The sequence below is a fragment of the Epinephelus lanceolatus genome, chromosome 17, assembly GCF_041903045.1.
Source record: "Epinephelus lanceolatus isolate andai-2023 chromosome 17, ASM4190304v1, whole genome shotgun sequence".
In the NCBI taxonomy this organism is placed as follows: Eukaryota; Metazoa; Chordata; class Actinopteri; order Perciformes; family Serranidae; genus Epinephelus; species Epinephelus lanceolatus.
Window position 1 is genome coordinate 14,446,098 of NC_135750.1, and position 14,689 is coordinate 14,460,786.

At 41.9% G+C, this 14,689-nt stretch overlaps 1 protein-coding gene across 2 annotated transcripts; it reads right to left on the reverse strand.

Moving 5' to 3' along the window:
• Positions 1-1,426: 1,426 nt before the first annotated feature.
• On the reverse strand, positions 1,427-14,066 carry LOC117248012 (uncharacterized). 2 transcript variants are annotated; one of them, XM_033612724.2, is made up of 2 exons: positions 13,932-14,066; positions 1,427-4,703 (listed from the first exon to the last, which is right to left on the reverse strand). In XM_033612724.2, exon 2 carries the CDS (start codon positions 4,618-4,620, stop codon positions 3,808-3,810), a length of 813 nt encoding a protein of 270 aa, XP_033468615.1. In that variant the 5' UTR covers positions 4,621-4,703; positions 13,932-14,066; the 3' UTR covers positions 1,427-3,807. The 2 variants fall into 2 exon arrangements, with proteins under 2 accessions (XP_033468615.1, XP_078016795.1); XM_078160669.1 differs by lacking the exon at positions 13,932-14,066 and adding an exon at positions 5,134-5,270.
• Between the last annotated feature and the right edge of the window lie 623 nt (positions 14,067-14,689).

Sequence of the window (14,689 nt, forward strand, 5' to 3'; positions counted from 1 at the left end):
CACACCAACCTTTTAGGTTTGATTTCCATAAGAGAAGCGGCCGGCTCTGTGAGCGCAGCCCGGCTGCCTCACCATCCACCACCGCTGCCGGTGATTTCTCCGGTAATTGCCCCCGGTGTGTGTCGGGTGGGTGCTGACCTCTCAGGTGCAGGATCAACAGGCGACATCAGTTTGCATTCACGGGGCGCTTAACAAGATGGGCCGCACGTTTGTCATGCAAATAAGCGGCTCTCTAGCAGGTGTCAACACGGCACACGCGCGCAGGGCGTGCACGCGCACACATGTAGCCCATGCAGCATCTTTAAACAGGACTGCAGTCATTTTCAAATTGACAAACCTGCACCTCACAGTAATCAGTGATGTAAAACAAATATCCACAAAGAATAAATAAAGAGTTAAAAATGCTTCAGACTCCTTTAAAAATGTGACTTTAGGTGGATTTCCTTCTCCTACAGACCTATGCAAATCATGTAGACCTCATATTGTCACACTAAATCCATAATAAGATACGGTTTACATGTCTACAATATTAGATTAATGTGCCACCTAATTGATTCCTTTGTAATTCATCTCAGTTTGTGTATATAAACTTTTTAAAATGTGTATATCCCACTGAGACCTGAACTTTTGTTTGGTATGCATTTTTAATTTCTCCTAGCTATATGAGAACAGTAGGACCCAATAAGTATAAAAAACTAAACATTATCAATGACAATAAAGTCCCAATGTCTTTAAAAAGGACTTCCTAATTAACAGCGTCTTATCTTGTGACTCTAAAATTGGTCAAAGGTGTTGCCATATTGAACTATAAACATAATTAATGATAAATAAACAAGTTTCAATCATAAAATGTGATCAGGTGTCACTTTTGTGTTTCGGGATCAGCTGCAGACTGACTTAGCAGAGATGGCTGCCATGTTGTTTTTACATGGATTAGTGTATTGTGCTCTTACTACCACTAGATGGAGCAAAAAAGTGTCCACAAACGAGGACAACAGGTCTTAGTTAAGTAGAATGAAGTATAAGGTCAAGCAAACCCAAAATGTGATGACCTCATACGAGGGTACAGGGTCTCAGGAAACTTTGATCAAGCAGGCAATTTTTGTTTTTCTCTTATTATTTTTTTATTTAATAGGGGAGATGTTTCTCTATAAGCAATTTTGGCTTCTAACCTGCACAATTTCACAACTTTATAAATCCTTACTGTCTTTTTTCATACACACGTATGTACAAATACTAAAATAATAAAAAAAATTCATCATATGGACAAATGTGTAAGATATGTTTTCCTTTTTAAATTATGTCTCTGACTCTTGTTGGTCATTTTGGACAGTATCTATGATGATTTTAAATACATGAGCCATGAGTGATGAGCAAATCATCCATTTTTGTTTTTGTTTTAACCAAAAACAAGCAGATGACACAGTTAATAAATATCAGGCCATGTTTTATTAACTCTTAATATTGCACCTCTATCCTGAAAATAATATTCCTCACAAGCTTTTTAAAGTGCTGAAATGCCTCATGACACATTTGTTGAATTTAAGGGATTATTCAGGTGTTGTCTTCAAAAAAAATAAGGCACAAAAACAGCAACACATTTTTCCCTCATGCTGTCCCCTCAGTTCAGTCCTCTCTCTCAGCATGGTTTGCTGCTCCCCCTTTGACTAAAATGTATCTGCTGCCATCTTGTGGTCAAAATGGAAGCAAACATGCATTTCACATTTATTTGGAAAACCCCTCCTGTCACACACAAAATGATTCATGATTCATTGATCCCAGAGGAGAAGGTCTCTGCTGCTTTTTACACAGGGCCCAGGGGTCAGAGGTCAGCTGTAGAAATGCCAAAATAGAGCTGGGGAGGAATTCAAGTCCCAATCAGCTCATTGTCCTCCCTCTGGTCACGACATTTAGGCTCACAAGAAAATACAAACACATGACAAGTGACTCATCACGAAAAGCTGAAAATACTACAGAGCTTATGTGGGACTGCACTTCATGGTGGAAACTCACATTTTCTATCTTTGTGATACAGAGGAAAACTAAGGCGATGAAGAAGAATAAAATGCTCAGCTGGGTAACAGAGCCACCCAATCACCAGTTTCTATTCATTTTGGGGACAACTCCATCAGTTTAGGACAGACAGCATGAAGAAACAGGGATGTGTCAGCTGGAGGGGGTTGGCGGGTTACTCCAGTCCCTCAGAGGGTCTCTCATTAGTTGACATTTTCTGTTCTAACATGCTGATAAACATCTGCGCAATGTTTTTCGGCCACTTGGGTAAATTATGATTAAAGCCATTACACAAGAAAAATCTGATTTAGTTTCATGTGTCAGTGCAAAAATGGGTGTTTACTTTGGAGTTATCCAAAGTCAACGCATTTAATTTCCTTCTTGTTTTCAATCCAAGAAAGTTGGAGAATTTCACCATGAGACTACTTCTTAAGAAATACTGCAGTTTTGCCTGTAAAACAGGCTTAAAAAATACTATGCAAACAGTTTTCAGTCCATTTTCTCAAACTTTTGCTTGGCACTGTATCAGTGAGTGGATTTGTTTTTCTTTCCTCCCAAATATGAGCTTGTAGAGACTCACTGATGCAGGGGTGTCAAACTCATTTTAGTTCACAGGCCACATACAGTCCGATTTGATCGCAGGTGGGCCGCACTTGTAAAACCATTGCATAATATCTTATAAATAACAAACACCTCCAAATTTTTCCCTTTTTTGTTTAAAGAAGTACATTTTAAAAACACTAATCCATTTACCAAACAGATGACAAACAGCACGTGATGTCTCCAAAAGAATAAATGGAATTGAACAATATTTCTGTCATTACATGTACATTTTTCTGTACATTTCCACTCCTCTGTAATAGTCTTGACATCACCAAACCAAAATAAAGTGAAAGAAAAGAACTGTTCTGGTGGAAAAGCCTCTGAAGCAGCATTTTACATGAAGAAAGCTACTCAATGTTTAACTTGCTCCTGAAACCTGGCACCTCTTAGCCTTCACAAGTGCCTCACAATTAGGTGTGCAAGGTCACTCAGTGGGTCAGATTGGACCCTTTGGCAGGACGGCTCTGGCCGCCGGGCTGCATGTTTGACACCCCTGCACTAATGAGTCTAACTTAGAACTAATGATCACCTTATATCCCCTTTTAAGAGATTATTGTTGTTGTAAATTAGAGGTGAAGGCCTGCAACAAAAAAGACGCCATATTCTCACTCCAAACTTTAGAACTCCTGCTGAGTAATAAAGTGATTGTTTGCAGGTCATACACCATGTGAGGGTTATCAGACAACATGCAGAACACCTCCCACCTCTCTGACATAGGAGCATGTTGTTTTGCATCTCTTTGTAAATGTGTTAGGACTTTTTGGGGTAATTTGTGTCTCTTTGTGGGTATTTTTGTGTCTATTTATAGTCACTTTGTGTCTCTATGAAGTAATTGTATGTGTTTTTTGTCATTCTGTGTCTGTGGTTGTTTAGTGTTCTTTGTAGTTGTTGTGTTTCTTTGAGGTAATTTTGTGTCTCTTTTGGTTTTGCCCCTTTTTGTAGTTATTTTCTGTCTTTGCAGTTCATTTGCATCTCGTTGTAGTCACCTTGTGTCTCTTTGTAGTGTCACTTTGTGGTTTATCTGTAGTCATTTCAGGCTTGCTGGTCAGTACGTGTTAATTTGAGTGACATTTTGCAGGCAAAGGCAAAGGCCTTTGAGCCTGTGCCCAGTAGGCTTATTCATTAATCCATCCATGCTGAACACTGGATCATCTTCCTCCTGTTGTTCCCTCCTCATAAAGTAACTTGATATCAGTACACAAAGCTGACATATATGACAGATGTCTCTGGTAATTTAGGCAGGTGGAGGTCAGGGAAGGGCAGCACGCCGTCATTGTCTATGTGTGTCTGAACTGTGTAGGCTTTGATCACTGCTCCCCACTCCAGCACAGAGCTGTGGATGATTCCCAGTCTGGCCTGTTCATGATAAGCTGCTCCCAGCTCTCGGCCCAGGTAGATGTCTTGGATCTGGGGTGAGGACAAAGTCAAGGAATCCCTCTTTATGTCTGCAATCACGTCCAGATTTGTGTCTCTATCCCTGTTGTATCTATTTGTGTCTAAATGAGCACCGTTATCTATGTCTTGGTCACTGTTTGAGTCTGTGTTCTTGGCTCTGTTTGCATCTGGACAGTGGTGAACCGGCCTCTGGTCCAGGTTCATCACCGTCAGCCTCTCCAGGTGCTGCACAGCAAAATGCCCCTCCTTGAAATTAGGTGTCTCTTTGGATCCTCCAGCGCCACAATGGATCAGGGTGAGGTGCCTCACCTCTGAGTTGTTCAGCAGACGTGCCGTGTTTAACGGTGACGTGAACCAAACAGTTAAACGTCTCATCCGGAAAACGGGAGACGAGTGCGACTGGGGGCGGTGCAGCGTGGAAAGCTGGATGTCCTTGCATTTGCAGTCTGCAAGTGATGAGATGCTGCAGGGCTGCGGGTCCTGGGTGCAGGAGTAGTATAAAAAGCTGTTGTGGGTCACATACGCCAGGCGCAGGTCAGAGCGCTGCAGAGCCACTGACACACACAGCAGCACGCAGAGGAGAGGGCTGGGAGGGCTGATGGCAGGCATCACTGCTGGAGGAGATTCTCAGGAAGCATACTGATTGGTGTTCATGTGTGGATGTGTGTGTGTTCACGTACATAGACCTGAGCCTGTAAAAAAGAAAAGCACATATTCAGCATGAGGAAATAAGTAAAGACAAACACACACTCTACTTCTGTGATCAAACCCTTAAACTCAGGGATACAAACCAACTTTCAGCACACTTCATTCATTTTATATAAAGTTTGGCCTGTGTGCAAAGGCAACCAGTGGTGGAGGAAATGCTCAGACCCCTTCCTTGGTCACATTAAGATTACTTTTGTGGTTGCGAATTCTGATGAATGAGCACTGTCCCATATAAATTAATAGAATGGTATAAATAAGTAGCATTTGAATGTAGCTGCTGTCAGAGGTGAAACTGATCTTACTCTCTTTATATCCAGCTGTGTAGTTCAATCTACTAACTATACATAGTATTTTATTAAATGAAAATATGTTTCACATGTCAGCATTGCACTCCTGTAACACTGTTGTACTCACAGTTCAAAAGGAAGGATCAGTATAGATGCAGCAGAACCAGAGATATCGCTTTTTTATTCCATGCACTCTCTTCCTTGTCTAAACCTGGTGCCAACATTACCCACAATGCAACTCGACCACCAACAGTTCAGTCAGAGATTCAAGCGCATTCACACCAAATCTGGCGCTGCAGCGATTAGCCACAGGGTTGTGCTGCGGTGAGGGAGTGTCACTTCAATGCCCCATTTGTGGGGAAGTGCAGGGTTGAGAGGAAGTCAATCTCTCCATCTCTGCAGCTGAGTATTTGTCTTCCCTAAGTTTGTTTTTGTTGCCTTAAAGATCTGTAGAATCCCTTTTGATTATCGTAACTGTATTATCTTTACTGCCACAAAAGACACACATGGAAACAAAGCGAGTGCTCTCCTTTGTAAGATAGTAGACTACACACAAGCTGTTGATACGCATTTCCTTTCCTCACTATGACATTTAACAACAGAAGAACACTGTATAACTTGTTCCCATTGACTGCAGGGGTCTTTCTGATCTCATCGGCAGTTATGTGATTGGCCGTCACAGTGTGATGTCGGGTTGTGTTTCAATAAAAGTTGAATCTGATTCCCATCCTCCCTGCGGCCCCACCACCACAGCCTAGACGCACTACCCACATTCAGATGAATGGGAGGAGCTGTGTCTTTGCGGCAATGCCAGGTTAGGTGTGAATACAGCTTTATGGTAGTAACAGCCAAAGGCAACACATTCTCACTCCGACTCACTCGTCACGTATCGACATTTAAAGCGCCGTGAAAGGTGCCCTGGGGCATTTGTTGTTGACGTTCTGGGATGCCGTGTCCAGTTCTGCCTGTTACATGCATTGTCTTATTTCAAAATACACTTCTGTTTTCACAGGAAATTTAACGTTTACATACAGTCTCTTTCAAAATAAAGGCACTACGTCGGGTTTAGGAAAAAGAACAGAGTTTGGCTTTATAATCTTTAGGGACGCGAACGCTGCTCTCCCCAGTGAAGATCGATGTTTGTTGGACCCATCCACCACTCCTCCAATCCACCCTACTTGGACTTTCGCCACTTTTACTTTCGTTCTTGTTCCGCTGTGTTTCCCCCTGACACCGCCGTTAAACTATAAAACCAACCTCCCACGGATCATGCTGAAGTTAAAAGACGGCTTTTTTCATCAGTGTCTGACGCGGAAAGTCACTACCCAGTACCCAATTTCGACAACTTTTGAGTGAGACCGGGTTGCTAATGTAGCCTCGAGCTGCTAGCCACAAGCAGAGATGAGGAGCAGGCTACAGAGGTCTGGTTACGTCTTTCTGAACCCACACCTCCAAACTTCTTTTTTATTCTCAAACTTTTAGTCTTCAGCCCCAACCAATGCTGACTCAAGCGACATCACTTGCGGCAACTTGACTTTGCTCAGCTCCCTCTCGAGCCATTAAAGGCCTTATATGACCTTTTCACACATGCAGTAGTGCTCCACAACACCTGTAAACACACTCTTCTTCAAGTAAGAGATCTGATTATTTCTCCTTTTGCTGTTCGCTGCATTCCAGGGGTGACTTTATGTTGTAATTGTCCTCAGTTGTTATGTAATTGTCCTCTTCATCATGTCTCTGCGTAATGATTTACAAGAACGTCCAAGGAGCAGGTGTGAACTTGCTCCACTTTGCTGTGGGTTGTTGCTCATCATAATAAAATCAACTTACACTAGATAATATCAGTGACATTTTTGTGGCAAAAGTCCAACTGACAGCATCCCCGAGTGAAATGTTTATATGAAAATAAAATGCTTGGGTCGTGTAAACAGACCCAGCCCCCTTTCAGCGTGGGTCAACTTTCGTACGGGAGATTCTCGTAACTGGATATTTGAGTAAAACACTCCGAGGTTGCTCCCCTGTGTGTCTCTCAGCCATTAAGTATTGTCTTACCAAGACGTGAAGAGAGGGGATGTGGACATACCGACAGCTGGTTTGGATCAGAACTCTGCCACACACACACACACACATGCACGCGCACACAAACAGTCTATGATGGGTGTGATCTTCCTGTACTACAATTAAGGGTACATTGTTTGGCACTGGGAGCCCACATTGAATTTCACACACACACACACACACACACACACACACTTAGAAAATTATAACTGTGGAGATTGCTTTGAGATTCCAGGGAAAATATTGTTTTGAAATCTTGGCTTTTACAAAAGGTCTGGGTAGATTTTCTGGTTTGGCAACAGCGTCGGGGCAGGAACAAGAGCGTTGACCACTGCATTCTTCCTCTGGCCTCATGTGACATTAAACATAAGTGAACTATCATCTACAGTATATTTAACATCCAGTCTCACCCCTTTTATTTTGCCTTAAAGCTGAAAGCTTATTCCACATTGTCTGACAGCATCAGAGGTATTATGTGTGTGTTTGTTTCAGCTCATCATTGAAGCTCTATCATGTTTACCCTGGGAGAAATATTATTCAAACCATTCAATGAAATGGAAATATTGTTGGTGGCTTGTGCATCATTTATACACGAAATTCGCCCTGATGTATTTGGAATCTTTGGGGCCTCCAATTTCAAACAGCTTTGTGGGTTTGAACATTGTTTGGCTGCACAGCATGAGTTTATACTCACTGACACACCAGCGGGTCAGTGAAGTTCAAAGGGTTGTTTGCGTTCTTCACTTCACTGAGTTTGCTTGCTTGCTAATGAAAATATCTCACAGTAGGTCTGAAGAAATGTTTTTAATGATGAACTAGCAGCTATTAAACACAGAATACTCGATTACGGCGGGGTTATGTGCAGGACTTATGACTTATTTTATGTGCAATAATGTGCATGAGCACTTTTTTAATCCTGTTTTAACAGCATACATTGGCAACGAGTGAATGTAGTGTATGTACAAATGTGTATAATGTTTATTTTCATTACTATTTTCTGACTTTTTTATTACTTAATTTTAGATATGAGCCTGGTCCTTGAGTACACCTGAATTTTGTTATATGTTTGTACAGTGACAACAAAGAAATCTGAATCTGAGAAGGTTGTCAGCTGTGCTTAAATAAGTTAATATGCTATATTTTTTAGTAGTGTTAAGAAATCCCATGAAGCCCATCAATTATTACAGAAAGGTGGATTATGCTGCAGGAACAGTTTGAGAAGTTTCTAGACTTTTTTTGATGTCTTACATGATCTTGTCTAAAATATGACCACGTGTTTGTTTTAACAAGCAGAAAGTATGCCCCATAATTATGTTTTTTGTCAGGTGGCAAAATCTAGAGGCCATAGTAATCATTACGAGAGCAAAGAAGGAAGTAAGGTGACCTTGTGTAAAGAGCAAGAAAGTCCCCTTAACAACTTCTCATTCAAGGGACTAGTGCTGATGTCTGGTGTGAAACCAAAAGTCAATGTAAGGAGCATGCTGACGTGTGTCATGTGATATACATTTCATTACCATAGTAACAAACGTATATTTTAAGCCAAACCATGTTCTTTCTTCTGAACCATGTAGTTTTGGTGCAGCTGCGACTGTTCAACAACATCAACCACATGTTTAAAACAACCATTAACCATCGTATACAAAGTATTCTGTTGTCCACTTGTGGGTGCGCTAATTTAGGAAGTGCCGCTGTGGGTTGGGGCAGCTCAGACCATAGGGTCTTTGCTTGGGAACTGGAGGGTCGCCGGTTTCCATCCCTGTCCGGACCAAATATGGAGCATGGAATGGTAGCTGGAAAGGCGCCAGTTCACCTTCTGGGCACTGCTGAGTTGCACTTGAGCAAGCACCAAAGACCCAACTGCTTGGAGTGACTGTCCATGGGCAGCCCCCTCGCTCTGACATCTCTCCATTTAATGCATATATAGGTCCTGTTTGTGCATCTGTGTGTATTTCCAGCCTGTGTGTATATGACAACAAAGTGAAAAAAAAATTAATTTGAACTCTGGGATTAATGAAGTATCCTCTTCTATTCAGAGGTAGAAACATGGTCATATGGGTTGGCAGGCTGCTCTCATGCAAGGTTCATACGTATGCCTACAAAAAGTAATGCACCAAAATTCGCAACAATTTATAATGAGCTGGTAACACATGTATACACGTCGTCAGGGAGGTTGTAATCAAGTGTACAATGCCATAATGGGAGTAAAGACGGAAAGTCTGCCAGAAGAGGCAGGTTGGGGTGGAGGATGGGTCAAACAAACACAGGACTGTCCAGGACTATAGCCCCTTTTACACTGCCAGATTTTCGGCGAATGTTGGGCCATTTTGCCGGCAAGCTGCGAGCGTTTAGACACACAGAGCCGGATTGGCAAGTTGATCCAAGGTGCCCTATTTTTCACTGCGTAGGGGTAGACATATTGGCAGAATCTTTTTAGTTTAAAGTCTGTGTAAAGCAGCAAAAAATATCTGTTATAAGTTTGTCACATCACAGAAATATGTGTCATTAATCACTGAGCCAAATTTAAAAGATTAAAAAAATCACTAAGTATATAAAATTAGCTCTCAAAATTATGGAAAAACAAGCACTTCTCTCTGCTGTGAAACGCTGGGGGCGTGTCCGGAGGGGTATGTCTGCAGCCTCTTGTCTCATGACTCCAGGCTGCAGCCATTCAGTCCACGCCCACTCGTGGGAGGGAAGCTGCCTCTGTGTACTGTACAAGGATGTAACTCCGTACCTGCAGTCGGCGGAACGGGAGGATGTAATCCAGGGAGGAAGAGTGTCGGTTCGGCTCCACTGACTGAAAATATTTTTTCCAGCGGATGTCTTAGTTAGAACATGATTGCGCTAACTGGAGTAGTTTCATGTCATATCCGACAACGGGAAGCTTTTATAACAGATGACGTCCTGATGTTAGCTTTGCTGCTGCTGTTAGCTGTCCCTGTCAGCTGCAGCCACTGATGCTTTCTAGACATCGTGATTTCCCAAAACTGAATAAAGACCACACATAGCAACACAAAACTGCTTTGCTAGCTCAGTCATGTTGTAACTAAGACATCCGCTGGAAAAAAAAAATTTCACAGACCGTTTGAGTTACTGAGTTACTACAGACACCGCTAACGGGGCTAACAGCTAAAGGTTAGCCCAGCTAATCTACGATAACCATGTTATTAATTACAAAATGTGCACACAGAAATAGTAATGTTTGTTCAATCATTGTGTTTATAGACTTTACAAATATCAGATTAGTCTACACGGTGATATAGTGACATGAAAATGTGAGTGTATATATATATATATATATATATATATATATATATATCCTTATATATATATATATATCCTATATGTATAGCTAAACTCTGCTGGTTTTCTACCTGGAAGTATTTGTAAACAACAAGGCGATTCCCTCTATTTATACTGCTACAGCCTCAGGGGGCGTGTTTGTAGCAGGGATAGCTCCGTTATGTAACGCGGCTATGATTTAAGGCCCACCCACTAAATCCAGAACACAGAAACCTAGAAACACAGTTTGTGAAGCCTAGCGCCACAATTCAATTGTAAATGGTTGAAAGGCTTTTTTACACATTTTGAGGAATACTTTTATGACCTATTTAAGGTGTTTAGAAGAAAATAGCAGAGTTTGCTTTACACAGACTTTAAAAAGAACAAGGCGCCCTTCTACAACGGGAGGGGCTGTTGACGCCTTGTGGGAGAAGCTGTTGATGACGCCGCATGTGCGAGCCACTGGTGGTGGACTAACAGGAAAAAGCTGATAGCAGGAATGAGCAGCTAGTACTAGTAGCAAGAGGGAAATGCAAACCTGACAGACACTGTAAAGATGAGCAACTGGGGAGACAAGGAATTGCATGCCCTCCTTGTCCTCGCAAACGAAGAGGCCATTAATCATCAAATGACGGGAGCGGTGAAGGACGGGCCAACTTATGAGAGAATCCAAGGCTATTCAAGAGAAGGCTGAGACACGGGGTCAAACATGGGGGGATTGCACATACGCAGTGTAACTTGAGCTGCGATGCTGGAGGGTGACAGCAGGGGCGCTAGATAAAAAGCGCAGGATCCGCTCAGGCGATCAAGGAGTGTGCTTGGTGCAGTCTGCTTGGACTTTTGGACAACGGCTGCCTGAAGTTGTCAGAATTGCATCTCTGTCATTCTCACCCACAACGCAGGCCACCAGTGACAGTCCAGTAATAAGCTGTGAAAATGACATGCATGCACATCCCCCTTATTCCGTGGTCTCATGCCATCTACTGAGCCTTTGAGGAAGTGCAGACCAGATTTTACTGCGCATGTGCAATCCCCCCCATGTTTGACCCCGTGTCTCAGCCTTCTCTTGAAAAGCCTTGAGAGAATCGCGGAAGGACTGACCAGTTGCAGCTTCCCTCCGAGTACGTCACTGTTTACGTCACACGCTGAGCTACACGTTTTGTTACTTGTCACAATTCCTATTTAAAAAGGGCTTATGTGACACCTGATTGTCATGTGCCGGAGTGTTTCTTGGAAGTAGCTTCCTGAATTTTCCGCTGATCGCCTGGCAAAACTGCAACTTCACTTTGTTTTTTACTACAGATTAAATATCACATGTTGTTATTGAGCTTTAAAGGCACTGGAAGGGTGTTTTTGTCATCTTCAGACAGAGCCAGGCCAGCTGTTCCCCCTGATTCCAGTCTGTGTGTTAAGTTAAGCTAATCGCAACGTGGGTAGCTTATTACCAGTACAGACCTGAGAGTGATATCTCTTTTCATCTACTCAGCAAGAAAGCAAAGAAGTGTATTTTCCCCAAACTATTGCTTCCCTTGTACAACAAGTCCTCCAACAACAAACTACATTGTTTGTCCGTGTCCTCTGGAACGACACATTCTGCCAGTGTTGGAAAAATAATATGTTCTGGGTTTGGGTTTGGTTAGTGTTAGGCAAAGAATATGTTTGGGTTGAAATTACTACTTTGTTATGGTCAGGGGACCTTTGTTAGCATGGTTGCAATTACACACTCATGGTTAAGGTCAAGGAGCGGTCATGGTCACAGTTTTCAAAACAGCACTCACTCGTGGTCCTCCTTTGCTCCTGTCATAAGTACAGCAGCTGCGAGAGAGCTCTGTCTTTTTAGCAGAAACACATGTTGTTTTTCGGAAAATGAAAGAACTGATGCTGTTCTTTGTGAGAGGAAAGTCTCAACAAGGACTGTGTCTTCATATTAATGGAATATTCCACTGAAAATTTATCTTTCTGCCTGAAAGGTGGCTGTTTAAAGTCTGTGACTTGCTTGTGAGTTGCATTTGAGTCCAATGATGAAGGCAAAATACGACAAGTCCTCCAACCCCAATGTATCCCCAGACTATAGTTCATATGATATCAGACAAATTAATGCCCCATGAATGACGTCATCACATTAAGTTAAAGTTATGTACGTTAGGTTAAGGAGAAAAAACACTGTGACAATGTAAATAATGTAAATAACTCCAAGTTTCGCCCCCCCCCCCATTGCCCTGAAAAGGGTGCATTCTGTATGAACAAAAGTCGGCAGGTGGCATTTCGCTGCACTCCCTGATTTTGTTTTTATACTGCCAATGCTGAAAGAAGACCGATTGGGCTTTCCTGCAAATTTGCACAATTCCTATTTAATAAGGCCTTAGTCTACATGTAACAGATATACTGTAGCTCAGTTTGGAGTAGAGCAGACATACAGCTGTCTTTTTGAGGTGATAGCCAACTTACTAATGGTGCAAACTATAAATTGACATTAACTAGCATAAACTATCATGTTCCAAAGAGACACACTACAGACAATAACAAAAAATGACATTTGCCTTATGAAACAGAAAACAGCAAACTGCACACTACTCAGTCCAGCCTGATGGGAAATGTGGGCGTCGCTACAGTATGTTAATCATGGTCTCCTCATACTCAGTCAAGCTATTCTTGGCAGATGCACTCGACCCTACAGAACACATTATTCTTGACATTGCAGCAGCTGATGTAAGAGGGAGGACATGAAGCAAAAGAACAAAGAATCCAAGATGAAGTTTGACTAGTTTTCTTTTTTTAAACAGCTATCAATGATGAAAATGATGGTTTGTTGTTATGCCAACAAATGCTGAGAGCAGAGGGCAGACAGGTAGATGTAACCAGCCTTAAAACACAGTGAATGACAACATAATGCACAACAGACTGGTCTTACTGTCACGACCAAATTGCTCAGCCACGCCTGCAGTAGATGTATGAAAGTGGAGATTCAGAGTGCCACTGTTTGCTTTTCACTCAGACTGAAAATTTTGAACTCCACACCTCCTTATGTCAAGAGTACATTCTTTCTGTGTCCTCGCTGTAAAGCCTTTCCGCCCACTTAGATAAAAATGAATGAGCATTTGACCACATTTCTCGCTTAGCTATGAATCACTGCCTTGGAACTGGGGTGACTCAAACCTCAAACATCAGGCTAAATAATCATTTCTGTGGATCAGGGGTGAAGTTTGTCCTCTTTAAACTGCCACTGTCTCATTTATCTTCAGGACAAAACACATCAGAACATGACAAGTGACACCTAACAGTGAAATAGGTGTCAGCTGTCAATCCAGCATCAGAAGCAGTTGCAGTGTTAAACATGTGACACATTTCACAGTTTTCCATTGGAATGGATTTGCGAGAATGTTTCTATTACATAACACAGACACAGGAATGCACAAGCTATGTAATGTAATATGAGAATATACAGCAAGGCTTGGCTTTCTGCTCTTCTTACGGACTGACTGCAGAACACAAACATGCATTTTAACAGCTGTTAAAGCTCACTAAAAGTCCATCAGTGCTAGTTCACGGATAGTTAGTGTCCCAGGTTTCTGGTGTTAAACTCACCTCACGTTGCTGCTGAAGGGCTGATATGTGAATGCGTCAGTCTGAGGCTGGGATGGGGAGGAAAAATCACACATCCAGCTGACGTCAGGATGGGGGAAGTATCCCACAGAGGAAGCTGTAACTCATAAAGTGCAGACTGACTTCGATCCTCAAGTACTGCAGACACACGTAGGCTGTTTGTTCTGAGCAGATTTGAACCAAAGAGACCCCTACCAATTTTTAAAAGGCATTTCATTTGTCATACAATAACTTGCACATGTTTAGTTTGGTCAGCTGTTGGTTTTATACCTCTTACGCAAAAGGAAATGCCACAGACTTTTGCTTCTGTTTTCTCCGGTTGTGTAGCACCAATCAAAGTATTTGCGTCTCTCTACTGCACAGACGGACCCATTCTATGACAAGACCATCGTCCCTGCAGTAAAATACTTGTTTAACACTTTTAAACATTTGTAGGAGTCTTAACTGTTGCTGTTTTATCAACTTTTAATACTTTTAAAGACACTATAGACACCCTGTAATAACATTCCCATCAGTTCAGAGATAAAAGTTTTTGTCAGAGGGTCCTCTTTCTATTCATACAGGTGTGTTCATACTTACATCCAAAACCATACTGGCATTTTGAAATTTGCATTTTTAAGACACTTTGTTGTGTGTGTAAAAGTCTAATTTACAACTGCAGATAATGTCTTTCTAATGATTTATCTACCAAGTTAAAATATTAGTCTGTCAATTTACTATTAGAAAGAATGAATATATTT